The sequence below is a fragment of the Eurosta solidaginis genome, chromosome 5 (assembly GCF_040869045.1).
Source record: "Eurosta solidaginis isolate ZX-2024a chromosome 5, ASM4086904v1, whole genome shotgun sequence".
In the NCBI taxonomy this organism is placed as follows: Eukaryota; Metazoa; Arthropoda; class Insecta; order Diptera; family Tephritidae; genus Eurosta; species Eurosta solidaginis.
Genome location: NC_090323.1, coordinates 199,042,507 through 199,060,127, shown reverse-complemented (window position 1 = coordinate 199,060,127; position 17,621 = coordinate 199,042,507). Strand labels below are relative to the sequence as shown.

Here is a 17,621-nt window from a genome sequence, read left to right as displayed (position 1 = left end):
AGTACTCAATTGACTTATTGAGCAAGAAAGTGAACTGTGTTATACGAAAACACTTATTGGAATAAGTAAGACTAACAGTGCCATAAAATGAATAAAGTCATATCAGTCTTCTGACGATAGCAACACAACGATGTACACGAAACTAAACTGAATACAGGGCCAAAATAAATTCGATGATAAACGGAGTATACAGTGTATTACACACGAAATCAACGTGCTACTGAGTTAAAGCGACTATGACATCAGTTTATACTCAACAATGTCATACATGTCTGAGACATATGTGTTACGGGGCACTCGTATGTATTTTCTATTTTATGTGCTAATCACTCATAGTATTTGTCTGTACTTGACTAAGTACACATTTAGACACAATTTTTTGGCTCATGACTAAGTACTCAAAGCAGATCTCTGATGCGAACAACCGTAACATCCCTAACATAGATTTGTAACATTATGCCTATCATTGGGGAAAATATAGTGCGAAGAGATGAATTTTAAGTGTACCTGCAATTTTTATGCATTGCTATTTTGTTTGGAAAGACAAAGAAAACAAGAGAGGAAAAAACAATTTATATGTAAAGAAATTGAAAGCTTCTATTTTTCGGATTATTTATTTTATTGCTTCGTTATTAAAATTTCATACATATATTGGTTTATGTATACAGGTGTTTGTATATGTATGTGTGTGTAAAATAAAATTAATTCATAATCGTGTAAGTAAATTGTATACGCGTAAGTTTAATAATAAATGTCTGTAGATAGGCATATAATAAATGTGTTATAAGTAAATATGTATGTATGAACGAAGAATATTAGAGGTTGTCCTCTTGCTTTTTAGTATAAACTAATTTTCATAAATATATTTTTAAAAATATTTTTTGTAAATATGTATTTCATCAATCGATAAGAATAAGATAAAGAAAATATTTATTTTGAAAATCTAAAAATATCTAAAATTAAATTTTAAGAACTAATGGCTGCTATAGAGAGCTATTCAGTTTATGTGTATTAAACATAAGCATAAAAAAAAAATTAATAAATCAGCAACTTTTAATTTTATTTAGATATATTTTTTGCAAATTTACATACATACGCCCTGCAAAAATTGTTTATTATTGTTTTAGAGAGAGGAATGCCATCCAACAACATTTCTAATTTAATTGTATGCAGTAAATATTAATTAACACTTTTTATATATAACAAAAATTTTTTTTCAGACTACATTTAAAGTTTTTGTCAATCTTTAAATTTTAAATTATTTATTTTCTAACATATCAACGAAATATCTTCAATAATATTTATTATAATGCTAATTTGCGTTATTATTATTTTTTTAATTTACCTTTTTTGATGTTTCTACTTTACACATTTTTCTGAAACCTGCTGTTTCATATTCTATATAACTTTATTCCGTTTATTCTTATTTTTCGCTTATAACTTTTCGTTGAAACTCGTTTTTTTATTTCAAATTCTCGTTCGCTTTATCTATGCTGCCTACTTTTATAGGAATTTACTTAAAATTATTTCAGCTAGCCACTTGCTAGCTCCACCTCTCCCCTTAGGTGCGCGTTAACATTCCATTGATCATAATGTTGGCCAAAGCATTCCTTCGTTTACGCCATGCGCCCATGCCTTGTGCGTGATATTGCAGTTGTGTGTACCATTGTTTCGTGCGAACACCATCTTCAGCCTAAAAATATGCATGAATATTTGTGTGAATTGTTTTAAAATACAAAAGTATTAGGCACGGGTTTCAATGCAAGTTCAATGCAGTTTGTCAGTTAAACTACGCTTAAACTTTTTCTTATGTTTTTCAGTCTATTTTAACTGAAGCTGAGCTTAAGCGGCCGATCTAGCAGGGTTAACCTCTAGTTAAACTATCAGTTATTTGCGTTCATCGAATATACCCAACAAGCATTTGGGCTTAAGTACCACTACAACGCATGTTGATAACAAGGCATACTTCTAAAATCTTAAAAGTTGTTTCGAAACAGTGACTCAACTTTAGAATAATAACGTTCTGAGCAAAAAAGAACATTTTTTTTAACGGTTTTAATTAGCTTGAGTTGATAAACTGGCACGAATTTTGTAATTGAAATTTAAGTAACTTCCCGATAAGCTACAAGCTTGAAACTTGGAATATAGTTCAGAACCCGATGACAATGCAATAACAATAATGAACAAATCACAAATCGCCCCTAGGTGGCGCAAGGATCGAGATATTCAAAAAAATCGCATTTGTTGTCCGATTTGCTTCATATTTGGAACACAATACATACGAGAATAGAAAGCGACCTATGATGTCCGATTTGGCTCATATTTGGAACATATAATAAATACAGTCCGGTAGAAGTGACATCAGAATATTTTGGAGTTGGAGGAGGAACAAGCATACGTGGCGCAGAGCCGAGTAAAGTCGTTGGAAGGATTATTTATTGAGGCAGGCCCAAAGAGAGGGGGGATGAGGGGGTCATTTACCCCGGGCCCGGCCTTGGAAGGGCCCGGGAATCTCAAAATGCTATCCAAGCTTTTTGCGTACACACAATAAACAAACCACACCTTTAATCACCTTTCGTAGATAGCAATTATGTTAAATTTCAACAAATTTTATAAATCTCATAACGGGTCTGCACCCCGCATAAGGTGTTGCTGTTTTTGGTGTTGTTGGTTTTTGGCGTCGGCTTTGTAGCATAAAGTTGAATTCGTTTTTTGTTGCAGCAGAAAAATTCGGAATGATGCAAATTCCTATACAGCGATATGCATTAGACTGGGTCGATTTGTTAACCGACATCGCGCGATCGATTTTTCGATAGGATTTGGGCTCAGGAAAAAAGTTCTACTACACATACCCAAAAAAATAATTTTCGAGCTTGCGAAAAAAAAATGGCGAAATTTTTAAATTTTTCGACCATCACACTCCCCAAAACCCAAAAATATTTTTTTTTGTAAAAAACTGTTATCGTGAACGTTTTTACAACAGTTTTTTGAAAAAAAAAAAAAAAATACTTTTTGGATTTTGGGGAGTGTTTTGGTCGGAAACTTTACCCTTTCACCATTTTTTTCGCAGGCTCGAAAATTACTTTTTGGGTATGCCTAGTGGAACTTCTTTTTCCTGAGCCCAAATCCTATGGTGCGATTTCGGTTAACTTACGTCCATACAAATGGACCCAAGTTAATATACATGTATGCATGTATACGCTTAAACATACACGTATACAAATGCATATAAATATGTAAAAGGTGGTAATTTTGATTTTGAGAATTTGTTCATTTTAGTATGGGGCCTGTATTTTTTTTGCCCGCGGGCCCGGATTTTCTCTCGGCAGCCCTGCTGTATTGAGGACTTAGATTGTAACAAATTGTCAGGAAAGAGTCCTTGTAATAATTAAATTAAATAAAAAAAAAACTGCTGTCAACCAGGTGTTTATTTCTCACAATAAACAGTTGTTGGCTTTGGTGGTACCACCTCGGGGAAGATTTCTTTTCAATTCACCTAAACTCGATATCCAAAGTAGGATAAAAACTGGAGAAATGTGTTGGATATGCGTTTGAAAGCTGCGTATTTCTCAAAATCTCTCAAAGGTCGGAAAATAATTTGAGAATGATCTTGGAGGCCAACCCGAGAACTATACATTTTACAAAATTTCTCAAAGCTTGGATAGTAATTGGAGAATGAAGTTGGATATCAGCTCCGGAACTAGATATATATTTCTCTAAGGCTGGATAAATATTTTTTCAATGTTTGTTGGGTAAACAAAATTCAGCTGTTGCCTTATCTACAAATTATCTAGAAAATAAAAAACAGTGTTGCCGTACAAAAAAGCCTACGCCAAAGGCGGCTTTAAACTGTGACTGAAAAACTGCTCAGTAGCTCAACTGGTGTTTGAATTTGACTAGAGTTTAAGCAAACTTAGTTTAATCTTAGCTTAACCAACTACTGGAAAACCGGGCCTTAGAGTTGGGGGAAAAGTTGCAAAATACCGCTCCACAAAATAAAGCTTATGCTGAGAGGGTCTTGGAAGTGTTTTAATTTTTACTTATCCTTCTTAAAACACCACAAAATTGTCTTTGTTGTAACTTGGTTATTTGACATAATATTTTTGAAATTGCTGTTGCTGTTTTTGTCATCAATATTCTTCAATGGGAGTTCAAGGAAACTTGCAATTTCAACAGTGGTGATCCAGAGTGAAAGGGGTGTAAGAGGTGTTGGTTCCACATTACAATTAACGAGATGATTGTGTCATGTGGGGACACATAGCAAGCAGGACATACATTATGTGTGCCGCGGTTGTTTCTGGCTGGGTACTAGTTTAACCTGTTACAGTCTCCAGATCGAAGTTACGCTAGAGTGACGCTCGCCTCACTTGGGAGAGTGCTTTCTTCTTCTGCGAGCCAAGAGAGAGTTCGAAAACCCCAGCTTCGAATTTAAGGGGAAGTAGAAAACTTTTAAGGCGAACTACAATGTATTATTTCCGGTTAATTTTTAAGCGAATACTTATGGATATTCTTGAGCGATTAAAAATTTGCTGTCAAGCTTGAAGCATTTTTTTGTAGCGAATAAAAATATGCTTGCAAATTTCAGAATTTTTGATGAGCACCAAGGCTAATTCAGTAAGAGAGGCTGATTGATTCTTGTTGTTGTTGTTGTAGCATTAAGGACACTCCCCGAAGGCCTTGGGGAGTGTTATCGATGTTGATGGTTCTTTGTCGGATGCAGATCCGGTACGTTCCGGTTAGAGGCACCGTTAAGGTAGTAGCTCGACCACCTTGGGAACGATTTGGTATGACCCCATGAAACCTTTTCGGTTATACCGCCCTCCCACCTCCTAGATTCATGAGGAACTTTGGGTTGCCAGAGTCTCGGATTTTAAAGAAACAGGATTCGGGTATGTAAGGAGAAGCTATATATTGCGCAGCCAACCTTTTTAAAGGGTTGCGCTACACAACACCTTGAATCAATTTGGTAGTTCAGTCACCTCTTGCGACAGGCATACCTGCCGCGGGTATATTCTAAGTTCTCTGGGGCTCTGACTGATTCTTCTTAATATTTTCCATAAAATTCCTTGGTACAACAATACGTCAGTTAATCGAATCCAATGCAAAATTTTTTTTGACTTGACATTCTCCTGTGCGGCGAATTGGGTTGAAATTGTTTTGCAGTAGCTTGTATGGATTCGCCATGTGTGAGTGCCAAGTTGAAAAAAAGTTTTTGGAAACATTTTAAGGCGAATTGAAATTTGTTGGGAAATTTCCCTACCGAATATAAAGATGAAAGTTTTAGTTTGAGTTAATTCCATGGGGAGCTCATTTGAGCATATTTGTGCAAGTTTTTTCATAGTAAAAGCGTAAATTAAACTAAGTTCAAATTCTTTTTCTATTCTATTGCACATACCGACATATTTTTACAGATATCGACTTATTCCACTGTTCACTTTTCGACCTCAATTATTTCACTTTTCTACCATATTAATTTGATTTATTCATTATTTTATTATCTTTCTCAAATACTCACTTTGAATATGAAAGTGTCCTTCGATGAGATTTCCTGCACCTCGAAATAATCATCACAATCCGCTTCGCTGCACACAACACACCGATCCAAATACAATGGCTCACGTATCAACGTATAACGTCCGCACTTCTCCTTCACCACCAATAGCGAGGCCTCTCGTATGCCAGTATGTTTCGGGAAATTCAGTTTATCTGACATAACTTTTTCTGCTTTGTAATTGGCACTTGGCTGCAAGCAAGGAATGGCATACACGATGTAAATGTGGATATTGAATGCGGAATGCGAAGCAAGTAGTTATTTGGATTTCGAAAAAAGTTAGTGTAGAGGCAAGTAAAGAGAGAAAAAAAGAAAAATGTATTGAAAAACGTGTATAAAACTTTTTTTTTGTTCCTGTTAAACGTACAAAAGTCAACTTTAGAACGGGAGTAGCCTTATGCGCTTATAGATTTCCATGAACACACTCACACACACACACGCACGTGCTTAGAAAGCCATACAAGTGGTGCTGTTGTTATGTGTTAGTGTGAGTAATAGTTGCTAGTTTTTTTAGTGTCCACAGTTGTTGGCTTTTGTAAATTTTAAAACATGCACTCAATGCGTGAGCGTTGCACTACAACGCACCTTAAAACAAGAACAAAAAATTCAAGCGAAATTTCATACGAACTCTTTACGCTTTCTCATGGAGAAAAAAGTCTAAAAACATCGATTGTGTACTCCATTCATAGTTTGAGGCATTCATATGCTCGATCTTTTTTGATGTATGTTACTGTGAACTAAATTCCTTGTCGCTTAAAATCTCCTTGTGGATGTTGTATAAGCCATCACTTCATAAAAGATAAAGCTGTTAGATACACGTTTGTATGTGTTTGTGTGTATTTGAGATTTATAAAGCTGCAACGCCAATCCATGAACGTAGGCAGGTAAGGAGGGGGGGGGGGGGGGGGGTGGGGGCGTACCGAACGGACAAGAATGATTGGATATTCAATCTAGAGCCGCCAAAATAATTTAGACCTAAGAATGCATGCAACTTGTGGTACTGCGTCAGAAAAGACGAAGTTTCTGTGGGAAAACACTGCTTTTCTTCTGAGGAGAGGTTTTTAAAGCCACCTGCAGGATTAAAAGGAGCGGATGCTTGTAAATACAGAGCGGAACTTAGTAAATATTGCTGGTTGCTCCGGTAAAGGCACCAATGTCCTTTCAATGCCACAAGACTCCAATCACATTGCCTGTATTGGGAAGATTCTTTAATGCTGATTTCGCTGAGATTCCATACTGGATTCATTACTTCTATCTTTTAGGACAACTTAAGGTCAGCCTTTGCGGTTTTTATTGAAAGCGATGTTGACAGTTTTTTTGGTAGTATACTTCGGTCTTCGAAGCTGAGCTAATAACAGTTATAAGGCTTTGGGCTTATATATATAACACCATCAGCTCAGTCAGAAATGGAAAGGACCTCTCCGAGCCGTTCGAAACTAAACGATGCTTCAGGCATGAAGCATGAACGCCGTCAACATTTGGTAAGGCGGCTCTAGAAGTGTTGCAGAGAAAAGCTCTTCTTCGCGTTGGTGACGGCGAGTATCGAAGAAGATTTACTGATGAGCTATTCGATGATGTACTTTTATCGGATGCGATGAAAGTACTTTTATCGGAACCCGCAATTGGCAAGCTCTTTAAAATTTGTTCGGCAATGTATGTTGCGGAAAACATAAGGCGATTACCCTTATTTGGATACCCAGCTTGACAAGAGTTTCTGAAATTAACAGAGGCTTGGCTGACCATTTAACAAAGCTGGGCACTTAAACAGAAATCTTACTTGGACTACACGCTCGTGGAAGCTACGATTGAACACTGCGTAAAATGTTTGCTCTACTGCAACTTGTGCAGCATAAAGAGAATGAATTAGAATAAAATTCTGGATGATCTTAACAGACAGAAGGAACTGCGTTTCACTCACGGGATAGACGAAAGATTCTCCTTACATTTTAAGTTCACTTTATTCATATCAGCATCCACAATAACCCAATTTGCAATTTATGTCTTGAGAAAGTAGCAGCGTCAGCTTTTTCTGTACTGTTTGCTGTGGGCTGGCAACTCATTCTGAGTGCGTAACAGAAGAGTTCGTGAATGAGATGATGGAATTAACTTTTTTCTATGAAACTGTAGCGCTAGTAGAAGAAGGAAGGTCGGTCATCTCCCCTCTCGGAAGGTTTACTGAAACCAATTTTCGAGCCATTTTTAATAACATTACAAGTTTTCATGGCTATGGTACTCACTACTTACTTCGTTTCGCTCACCCAACTTGTTGTTAGCTAAAACACTTCGGAACACCAAAATTTTAGATGGGCTTATTGGCAAAGGAAGTGGGTGACTGATACTCCAGTCTTCAATAATAACCACCTCACATAAGTCGTCGTTATTTCCGGGAGACTTCGATGAATACCAACGGCGCGTTTGACAAAGTACAAATTTCCACTTTATTCGGGCTTAGGCATCAGCATGAATACATATCCAGCCAGTAATTACCATTATGGCAGCGCAGCAGTAGAATTTGACTTCGTATTCTCTTCCCTAACATTTTCCATAATTATGAATTTGTTAAAAAAAGGGCCGACATTGGTAACTCGAAGTGTACTGTTGTTGAATTTGTTGTTTAGTTTTCCCTCTCACTCACTCCCTCTCAGTCTCGGATACGATTTGGTAAAATGAAATTTGCGCAAGGAATTGTTGATACATATCATCGGATTTCACTGAACTCAAAACCGACAGAAGCGTGTCATATCGGAGGCATTCCTTGACACCTTTGGGGAACCTTTTTTCACTTCCTCCACTATTACAAGAACAAAAATAAATGATACTGGGGTACACTTTAGAGACGTTTTCTCTACCCACGGGTTTTCGTACTAAACGATGTACTATACGAATTCATAGTATAGACAAACAATGTAATGAAAGCAGTACCAGGACATTTTCCCTACATGATATGCGATGTCCTAAAAGGGGCGCATCAGTCGCATGGTCCCGGTTCTACTGTACAGTAACAAAAGCAAAATCTCCAAATTTCGACTAACCTTAGAAACGGTGCCATACTGACACTTTCCCTAAGGGTAAAGTACCTTGGTAGTTGAAGCTCACATATTTGCACCTAAGACCAAAATTTATAAACTAGGCGATAGTATGCCGCTAAGCACTAGGCAAGCAATAAAATGCCAAAAGCTCAGCAAGACAAAACGGCTTGTCTACGAAGATCTGATGGAAGCATATAGGTGATTTCGGTTGACAGCGCTACACGTAATCCTGAACAAGACAGCGCTTTAACTTCATATTCAATTTAAATGGGCTTAATACAAAGGGAGTCCGGGTGATGAGATTGAAAGCAGTATGGTCAAAACGGAATCGTTACAGAGTTTCCGTATAAAGGTACACCATCGCAATCTATCTCCCGACTTCACGTAAACTTTGATGTGCATCACCCCTCGAGGAGACACTATATAGTCGAAAAAGTTTGCAAAGTAGTGGTAAACATCTCTCTACCATATGGCTGACGACGATAGTCTGTGGAAAAGAAAAGGTTTGAAAAGAGAAGATAATTTCACTCAATAAAAATGAATCTATTTTGATTTCAAATGATTATGGGTAGCACGGTACATGCGCATCCGAAAATCAGTTTGAAATCTCCATGCAAAAGTGAGTGGTATCGCATAGCATAATTGATCTAAATTAAGGTCTCAGTATCTCTACCGAAGAGAATAACGTATTCAAGTTTTATGGAGGTGAAGCAAAGGAGGGCGTATACCGTATAACCAGGGTCCAATGGCTATAGATGAATACTGCATAGCCTATTTGAGAAAGAAGTGTACTTCCGGTATATTTGTGGGGTAGATGTTAGAGAGTAATGAAAAATGGACAAGGGTGTGCGAAGTGATGGCAAACATAATGAAGTGGCTAGAACACAGCCTTTTCCACAGCAGAGGAAACAAATAATGGTTAATTAGTGAAGGATTAGCTACGTAGTGGAGAAACGACCTCTTCAACAGTTGTAATAATGACTCAGAAACGAAAATGCAATACTTCCATATGAAGAAGCGAAGGCACGGAAGGAATACATAGCCTCTTGAACCTGCTGATATGTGCATCCTAAGGTTACCGTGAATTTCTCAAGAACCTACAAAATACATCCTTTACTGGTCAACACATAAGTACAGTAAGCAAGGGTAGAAATAGAGTGGTGTATATATATACGAGCTTTAGCTCTAGCTCATCAAGCGCCGTGCGACTACGAAAATAAACTGCAGCATGACCCCACAGATGTAGAGCGTAACCAATACCAATCTTCTGCCGGAATACTGGACGGTAGTATCGGACGCAAAGGATACTTGGACGGTAGGAAGTTTAGTGCGGGTTTCACCACACTTGCTTTGAGGCTTTTGCTGCTTTTTCCTTGGTAAAAATTAAAAGAAAAATACCCCTCCCACAATCGAAACTATTATCGCGCCCATACACATACATACACACTATGAGTGGAAAATCCGCCAATTGTACAACTTGTGTTGCGTTTTTGTGTCTAAAATCAATTCACTCAAAATGACAGGAAAATGATAGGATATACGACAAGAGGCTTTATAATAGATTTCATTTCCTACGCTTATCTTTGCAAATTCGATTGTTGTAGCTGTATGCTGTGCTTGAATGAATGAAATGTATTTGCACAGTCGATTGATTATAATGGCTTCTACAAAATTTTATACACATACATACATACATATATACCACCATATGATAGCATCTAGAAGCATACAAAAACAATACAAGTTTAAGTTAAACTTTCGACATGCTTAACGGATATGAAAGTTCGACTTTTATTGTAAAACTTCTACTACGTTTGTTACCTGATTTTTTTTTTTATGAATACTAAGCGGCTTCCCTTAGATTTTACCTTTCAAAATTTAACATAATTTCAAAACTTTGCGTTTAAACTTATTTATTTATTTTTATACTCAGTTGAGCAGAGCTCACAGAGTATATTACGTTTGATTGGATAACGGTTGGTTGTACAGGTATAAAGGAATCGAGATAGATATAGACTTCCATATATCAAAATCATCAGGATCGAAAAAAAATTTGATTGAGCCATGTCCGTCCATCCGTCCGTCCGTTAACACGATAACTTGAGTAAATTTTGAGGTATCTTAATGAAATTTGGTATGTAGGTTCCCGAGCACTCATCTCAGATCGCTGTTTAAAATGAGCGATATCGGACTATAACCACGCCCACTTTTTCGATATCGAAAATTTCGAAAAACCGAAAAAGTGCAATAATTCATTACCGAAGACAGATAAAGCGATGAAACTTGGTAGGTGAGTTGAACTTGTGACGCAGAATAGAAGATTAGTAAAATTTTGGACAATGGGCGTGGCACCGCCCACTTTTAAAAGAAGGTAACTTAAAATTTTTGCAAGCTGTAATTTGACAGGTGTTGAAGATATCGTGATGAAATTTGGCAGGAACGTTACCCCTATTACTGTATGTACGCTTAATAAAAATTAGCAAAATCGGAGGAGGAAAACGCCCACTTAAAAAAAAATTTTTTTTAAGTAAAATTTTAACAAAAAATTTAATATCTTTACAGTATATAAGTAAATTATGTCAACATTCAACTCCAGTAATGATATGGTGCAACAAAATACAAAAATAAAAGAAAATTTAAAAATGGGCGTGGCTCCGCCCCTTTTTCATTTAGTTTTTCTAGGATACTTTTAACGCCATAAGTCGAACAAAAATTAACCAATCCTTTCAAAATTTGGTAGGGGCATAGATTTTATGATGCTAACTGTTTTCTGTGAAAATGGGCGAAATCGGTTGATACCACGCCCAGTTTTTATACACAGTCGTCCGTCTGTCCTTCAGCATAGCCGTTTACACGATAACTTGAGCAAAAATCGACATATCTTTACTGAACTTAGTTCACGTACTTATCTGAACTCACTTTATCTTGGTATGAAAAATGAACGAAATCCGACTATGACCACGCCCACTTTTTCGATATCGAAAATTACGAAAAATGAAAAAAATGCCATAATTCTATACCAAATACGAAAAAAGGAATGAAACATGGTAATTGGATTGGTTTTTTGACGCAAAATATATCTTTAGAAAAAACTTTGTAAAATGGTTGTGACACCTACCATATTAAGTAGAAGAAAATGAAAAAGTTCTGCAGGGCAAAATAAAAAACCCTTGAAATCTTGGCAGGTATTACATATATAAATAAATTAGCGGTATCCAACAGATGATGTTCTGGGTCACCCTGGTCCACATTTTGGTAGATGTCTGGAAAATGCCTTCACATATACAACTACCACCACTCCCCTTTACAACCCTCATTTATACCTTTAATTTGATACCCATATCGTACAAACGCATTCTAGAGTCACCCCTGGTCCACCTTTATGGCTATATCCCTAAATGGCATCCAGCTATAGAACTATGGCCCACTTCCTCATAAAATACTCTTTAATGCCTTTCATTTGATACACATGTCATACAAACACATTCCAGGGTTTCCCTCGGTTCATTTTCCTACATGGTGATTTTCCCTTATGTTGTCACCATAGCTCTCAACTGAGTATGTAATATTTGGTTACACCCGAACTTAACCTTCCGCACTTGTTTTGTATTGCATTCGTTGTTAGTGTAGAATTTACTTTCCGTTACTGCTTGATGCTAATTTAGTTAGTACTCCGGAATGTAATTTTATACTGAGAATCAACTATTCAACGCATGTGAAAGTTTGATGCTTTATTGCTAATTTTAAATTATTTCATTTTGAACAACAGAAATATGTAATAGTATTAGTTGCGACTCTAAATGTTTTTGTTATTGTGACAAAATTTGATTTAAGGCCGGGTTTTCAGTACAAGTTCGACTCAGTTTGTCAGTTAAACTACGCTTAAACTTATTCTGAAGTTTTTCATTCTACTTTGACTGGAGTTTAAGCTGAGCTTAAGCGTCCGATTTGGCAGGGTTAAACTCTAGTTAACCGATCAGTTATTTGCATTCGTTCGAAGTGGCTCAACTCGAGAATCATAGTGTACACAGCAAAAGAGGGAATTTTTTATAAAGCAACAGATGCTATTACTTAAGTTGAAAAAATTTAATTAACAACTTGTGTTTCTCTAACTGGACTCATATGTAAAATTCTCTACTGCAGTATTTTTACGAAAATAGAACGAAATACATTGCAATGAATTTACTGAAATTCCACTTCTTCCAAATCTTCTACTAACGTTCGAATCACTAAATTGTTGAATAAATAACTCCACTATTCAATAATGCAAAATGGCCTTTATTAAAGTTCTTCACAATAACACTACTATTGCTCGCCAGATGCACCTTAAATCAAAACTGATTGTCGCGCCTCTACTGTTGCCGCCTTTTATACTGTCTAGTTTCCTCGTTGCGTAGTTCCAGGCTTTTCCAGAATTTACTTAGTTACTCCTATATAATTATAAATACAGATGAACGTGTATAGCTCTCATATGCGCTTGTATTTGTGAGCGACACTTCCACAATTATAATTGCATACTTTTGGGATCATCTCAGATAAGATATCTGCATGTGTTTGTGCGTCTCTTCTCCGCTGCGTGTACGTACATCTGTGTAGACATAATTATTGATTTATTGATATGCTGACAAGTCACTGCTTAGCATCGGCTTAGAGATGATAGTTTCCCTTAGTGTTGGTAATAATAAATGGCTGTTGGTTTTGGTAGTACCACCTTGAAATTTTTTTTCAACTCCACCTTAACTCGATGTCCAATGTAGGATATCAACTGGAGAAATGTGTTCAATATTCATTTGAGAACTATACGTTTCTCAAAATATCTCGAAAGTTGGATAATAATTGGAAAATTTTAATGACGTTAGAGATCCACTCGAAAACTCCTAATCTTACGAAATTTCTCAAAGGTTGGTAGTGATTGCAGAATGGAGTTGGATGTCAACTTGAAATTTATCTGGTTTAAAAATCATCAAATAATGTTGTTGGATATCACCTCCGGTACTAGATATATATCTCGCTGGAAAAATTTTTTCCATGTTTATTGGGTGGGTAAACAACATCCAGCTGTTGCCGTATCTACTAGATAATAAAAAAACCACAAAAAAGCCAACCTCAAAGGCGGCCTTAAACTGTGACCGAAAAACTGCTGAGTAGTTTAACTGGAGTTTAAATTAGACTAGAATTTAAGCAAACTTAGTTAAATCTTAGCTTAACCAACTACTGAAAACTGGGCCTAAGTGTTATTAAAGCTGGAAAGAAACTTAAGTGGAAAGTTACGTATACACCATGTGAAACACGAACGGAATTCAAAGCTGAAACTCAAACGAATTTGAACTGTGAAATTTGAATACACTCAACAAGAGGTTTAGACCAAAAAAATGTTATACATATATTTAGGAAGTAGGGAGACTGCTAAAAAGTAAGGCAAAACTTCATAGCTAAGGAGAGGTACAGAAACTTTCGCAAATTTAGAACTCCCTATAAGTTTTTTTTGTAATGAAACAGTATGCTTTGAACAAATTATTATGAATTCGTGTTTCATGACGTTTTTAAAAATATACATATAAGCTTCTAAAGTCAAGCCTTCAACTACATCAAAAATGAATACAACCGAAGAGCTACGTAAAAAAAAATTTCATATTTGCACGAATGCCAGGTTAGGTTGAACTGACGGTCCATGAGGACCTCACGTAGACTGAATGAGTCAGTAGTGTAAACATAAGTGTGCTTAATGACTGAAAAACTCTATCAAAAACCAGGACCTATGTTATAAAACAACTTCGTCCTCTTGGCAAATACCAAAAGCTTTCTAGGGCCTATGCCACTAGGTGCTTCTAGACCTGATCGATCGTTCCCTCCTCTAACCCGCAATTCCTACACCTATCTCTGACCAAGCCTATTTAAAGGTGTGTGATACCGGAAGCTGGTTACTGCCGAATACCTGTCATGAGTCTACAGTTCTCTTTTTTTAAATAAAAAATGCCAATGTTACTTACGGAAAATGCACAATAGATCTACACAAAAGTCGCAGTGCATCCAGGCCTAGTAATAATAATAATCTCTACTTACGGAAAGCTAGCGAGACCCATAGAAGCATCCTATTGTACTGCCCAAAGTTTGGGTTTGCGCTTCAAGGAAGGTTGTTTAGTGAAGGACAAGCCAAGAAGTGACCGCCCAAAGGGATCAGCAGACGCCCAGTTGGAGAAAAATATCCTATGCCCAATTAGGAAAACCCCATACATGTAAACCACACACATATGTTGCCAAAAATGCCAAACCCACATAAAAACGTACAAAACGAAAAAAGTTCCAAAACGTGAAAACGTACATACGTCAAAAAGCATTTCCCTTGCACGTTAACTCTGTGAGACCGAATTAGCAAACAAAATTTTTTGTGTGATTATGGACGACGAAACATACTTGAGAATCGAACTAGGAACGTTGGCAGTTTAGAGAGGACATTCCATGGTTCGGGAAAATTCAAATAAATAGAAGGGTTTGGCAGAAAGGTTCTGATTTGACAAGCTATTTGTAAACGCGGGCATAAATTCACGCCGTTCTTACGTGAAAGAGTGTCTTCAAAAACATCTTTTGCCATTCCGAAATCATTGTGATGGTCCAACTTATTTCTGTGGAACTTGACACCAGCATATTAGCCAAGTGTCACCCAAAAGTGGTTTGAAGATAACAGTGTGAATTATGTTAGGAAAAACATGAATCCACCCAACGTGCCTGAGTTTCGGCCAATTGAGCAGTATTGAGCTCTGATGAAAGCAAAACTTTTGAAAATAGGGAAACAAACAAAAACCGTAGCGGAAGACCAGAGGTATCGGTATCGGTAAAAGTGAATAAAATCGTTGTACAAAATTTAATGTCTCTTCAGAAAAGTTGAGTTCGTAAAAAGCTGAAATTCTTAACTAACAAAGGACAAAAGAGCCAATTTGCTGTTGGCTGAAATATCAAGAAAAGAAACTAAAAAAGGCTACGTTCCGATTCTGCTTTCGGTTTTGGTTTTGTTTCTCGAAAATTCGAAACCAAAGCAGATTTCAATTGATAGCGAATGCAAATGATACTAACATCATTGGCCTTAATCAACGCGTCTAGGTTCTGCCTTCTCTGATAAGTATAAAGGGGCAAAAAAAAAAAAAAAAAAAAAAAAATGGGTCTTGTGGTAAACGACGAAAAGACGAAGCACTTGCCCTCATCCAAGAAGAATCGGCGCCTTGGCAGCCACGTCACTGTTGACGGATATAAATTCTAGAGCGAGATGGGCTTCGTCTATTTGAAAACCAGAAGTAAAACGGATAACAAACAATGCCAGCTTGGAAATAATGCGCAGAATAAGTCTTTCCGACAAGTGCTTACATTTTTTCTTCCCATTTCCCCTTTTTTCTACAGTCTATTTCTTTCACTTGCTCTTCTTTCCCACTCTACTTCTTTCCTTCCGTTCCCATCCTTTCCCCTTTTCTTTACCTCTTCATCTTCATCTTCCTCTTACTTTTCATTTTCCTTTTCCTCTTACTCATCCTCTTCCAGTTGTTCTTCCTTTTTCTCTTCGCTACCTCTTCCTCTAGTCTTCTTCTACCCCTTCCATTCGCCTGCTGCATTATCTTCCTTTTCCCGTTTCAATTTTTCTTCCTCTCCTTCCTCCTTTTCTTTTTAATCTTCCTTTTCATCTCGCATTCCTCCTTTTCTTCCCCATCCTCTTTCTCTCGTCTATCTCTCCGTTGTCGCGGCCCATTAACACATCTTCTCCGTGTCCAAGTTCCTTTTCCTAAACTTCTCCTTCTCCAATTTCCCTCTGCTTTTTCCTTTACTTTTGCCTATTTTTTTTTCTCATTCATTCATTTTCACCATCTTCCCTTCCTCGCTAGTTCTTCTCACTCATATTTCCTCCATTTTTTTCTTCATCTTCGCTCCGCTCTCATCCATATCTAAGATTACTATACCAAATATTCCAACCAATATTGCCCGAATACTGGTTTTATTTTTTAAAGAGGATCGAGATCGTCGCCCCCCGCTCTGATCTGGAACTTATGAAAATTATAAAACTTTGCTTTAATTACATATAAAATTTTAAAATTTTAAGCTTTTATGTATGTATATTCTATAAAATCGTCCCCGCTCCCTCCCAAATCGTGCAGGATCCGCCCCTAGATTTATATGTGCCTAAATTGACAAGGAAGTTGGGAACTGGATTTCTTAAGAGTTCACGATTAGTTGTAATTTCAATCAGCTAATACTTCTAACTGATGGTAAAAGTGGACAGAAGGGAACTTGCCTCATGTAGGATGTCTCTGTGAAGGTGGACCTTGAGATAGTTAAGCAGGTTTAGCAGTGAATCCATTTGTTTTAAGGGCTTTCTTATGTTTTCTTCTGATAATTGGGGATTTTACTAAATTTTAACTAAATTCCAAATCTTAAAAAAAATCTATGATATAAGCACCGACACCCACCATCTCTTTTTGGTTTCCTGGAATATTCGGTTCTAAATCAAAATTTTTCCCATGCAGCTACAGCAAATGACGTTGAAGACCTGACCCAGCGCCTTTAAGTATAAGGGGTATTCAGAAGAATTCATCTGCCTTTTCGGAACAAACAACAGCGCAAAAATGCTGGTGTTGTTGCTATTGTTTTTTTATTTTCTAACAAGTAAGGAAGGCTAAGTTCGGGTGTAACCGAACATTATACTTTCAGCAGAGAGTTATGGAGACAAAATAAGGGAAAATCACCATGTAGGAAAATGAACCTAGGGTAACCCTTGAATGTATTTGTATGACATGTGTATCAAATGGAAGGTATTAAAGAGTATTTTAAGAGGTAATCGGCTTTAGTTCTATAGGAGGACGCCTTTTAGAGATATCGCGATAAAGGTGGACCAGGGGTGACTCTATAATGTGTTTGAACGATATGGGTATCAAATTAAAGGTATTAATGAGGAGTTTAAAAGGGAGTGGCCCTTAGTTGTATATGTGAAGGCGTTTTCGAGATATCGACCAAAATGTGGACCAGGGTGACCCAGAACATCATCTTTCGGGTACCGCTAA

The 17,621-nt window shown here is 36.9% G+C and overlaps 1 protein-coding gene across 4 annotated transcripts in view; it reads right to left on the bottom strand.

Annotated features, from left to right (window-relative positions):
- Positions 1-571: 571 nt before the first annotated feature.
- RhoGEF64C (Rho guanine nucleotide exchange factor at 64C) overlaps positions 572-17,621 on the bottom strand; it is a 648,841-nt gene continuing 631,791 nt past the window's right edge. For all 4 annotated transcript variants that reach the window (XM_067787395.1, XM_067787397.1, XM_067787398.1 and 1 more), the window contains exons 8-9: positions 5,516-5,743; positions 572-1,693 (exon numbers count right to left, since the gene is read on the bottom strand). In XM_067787395.1, coding sequence (XP_067643496.1) covers positions 1,562-1,693; positions 5,516-5,743 — 360 coding nt within the window. In that variant the 3' untranslated portion in view covers positions 572-1,561. The remainder of the gene's footprint in view (positions 1,694-5,515; positions 5,744-17,621) is intronic.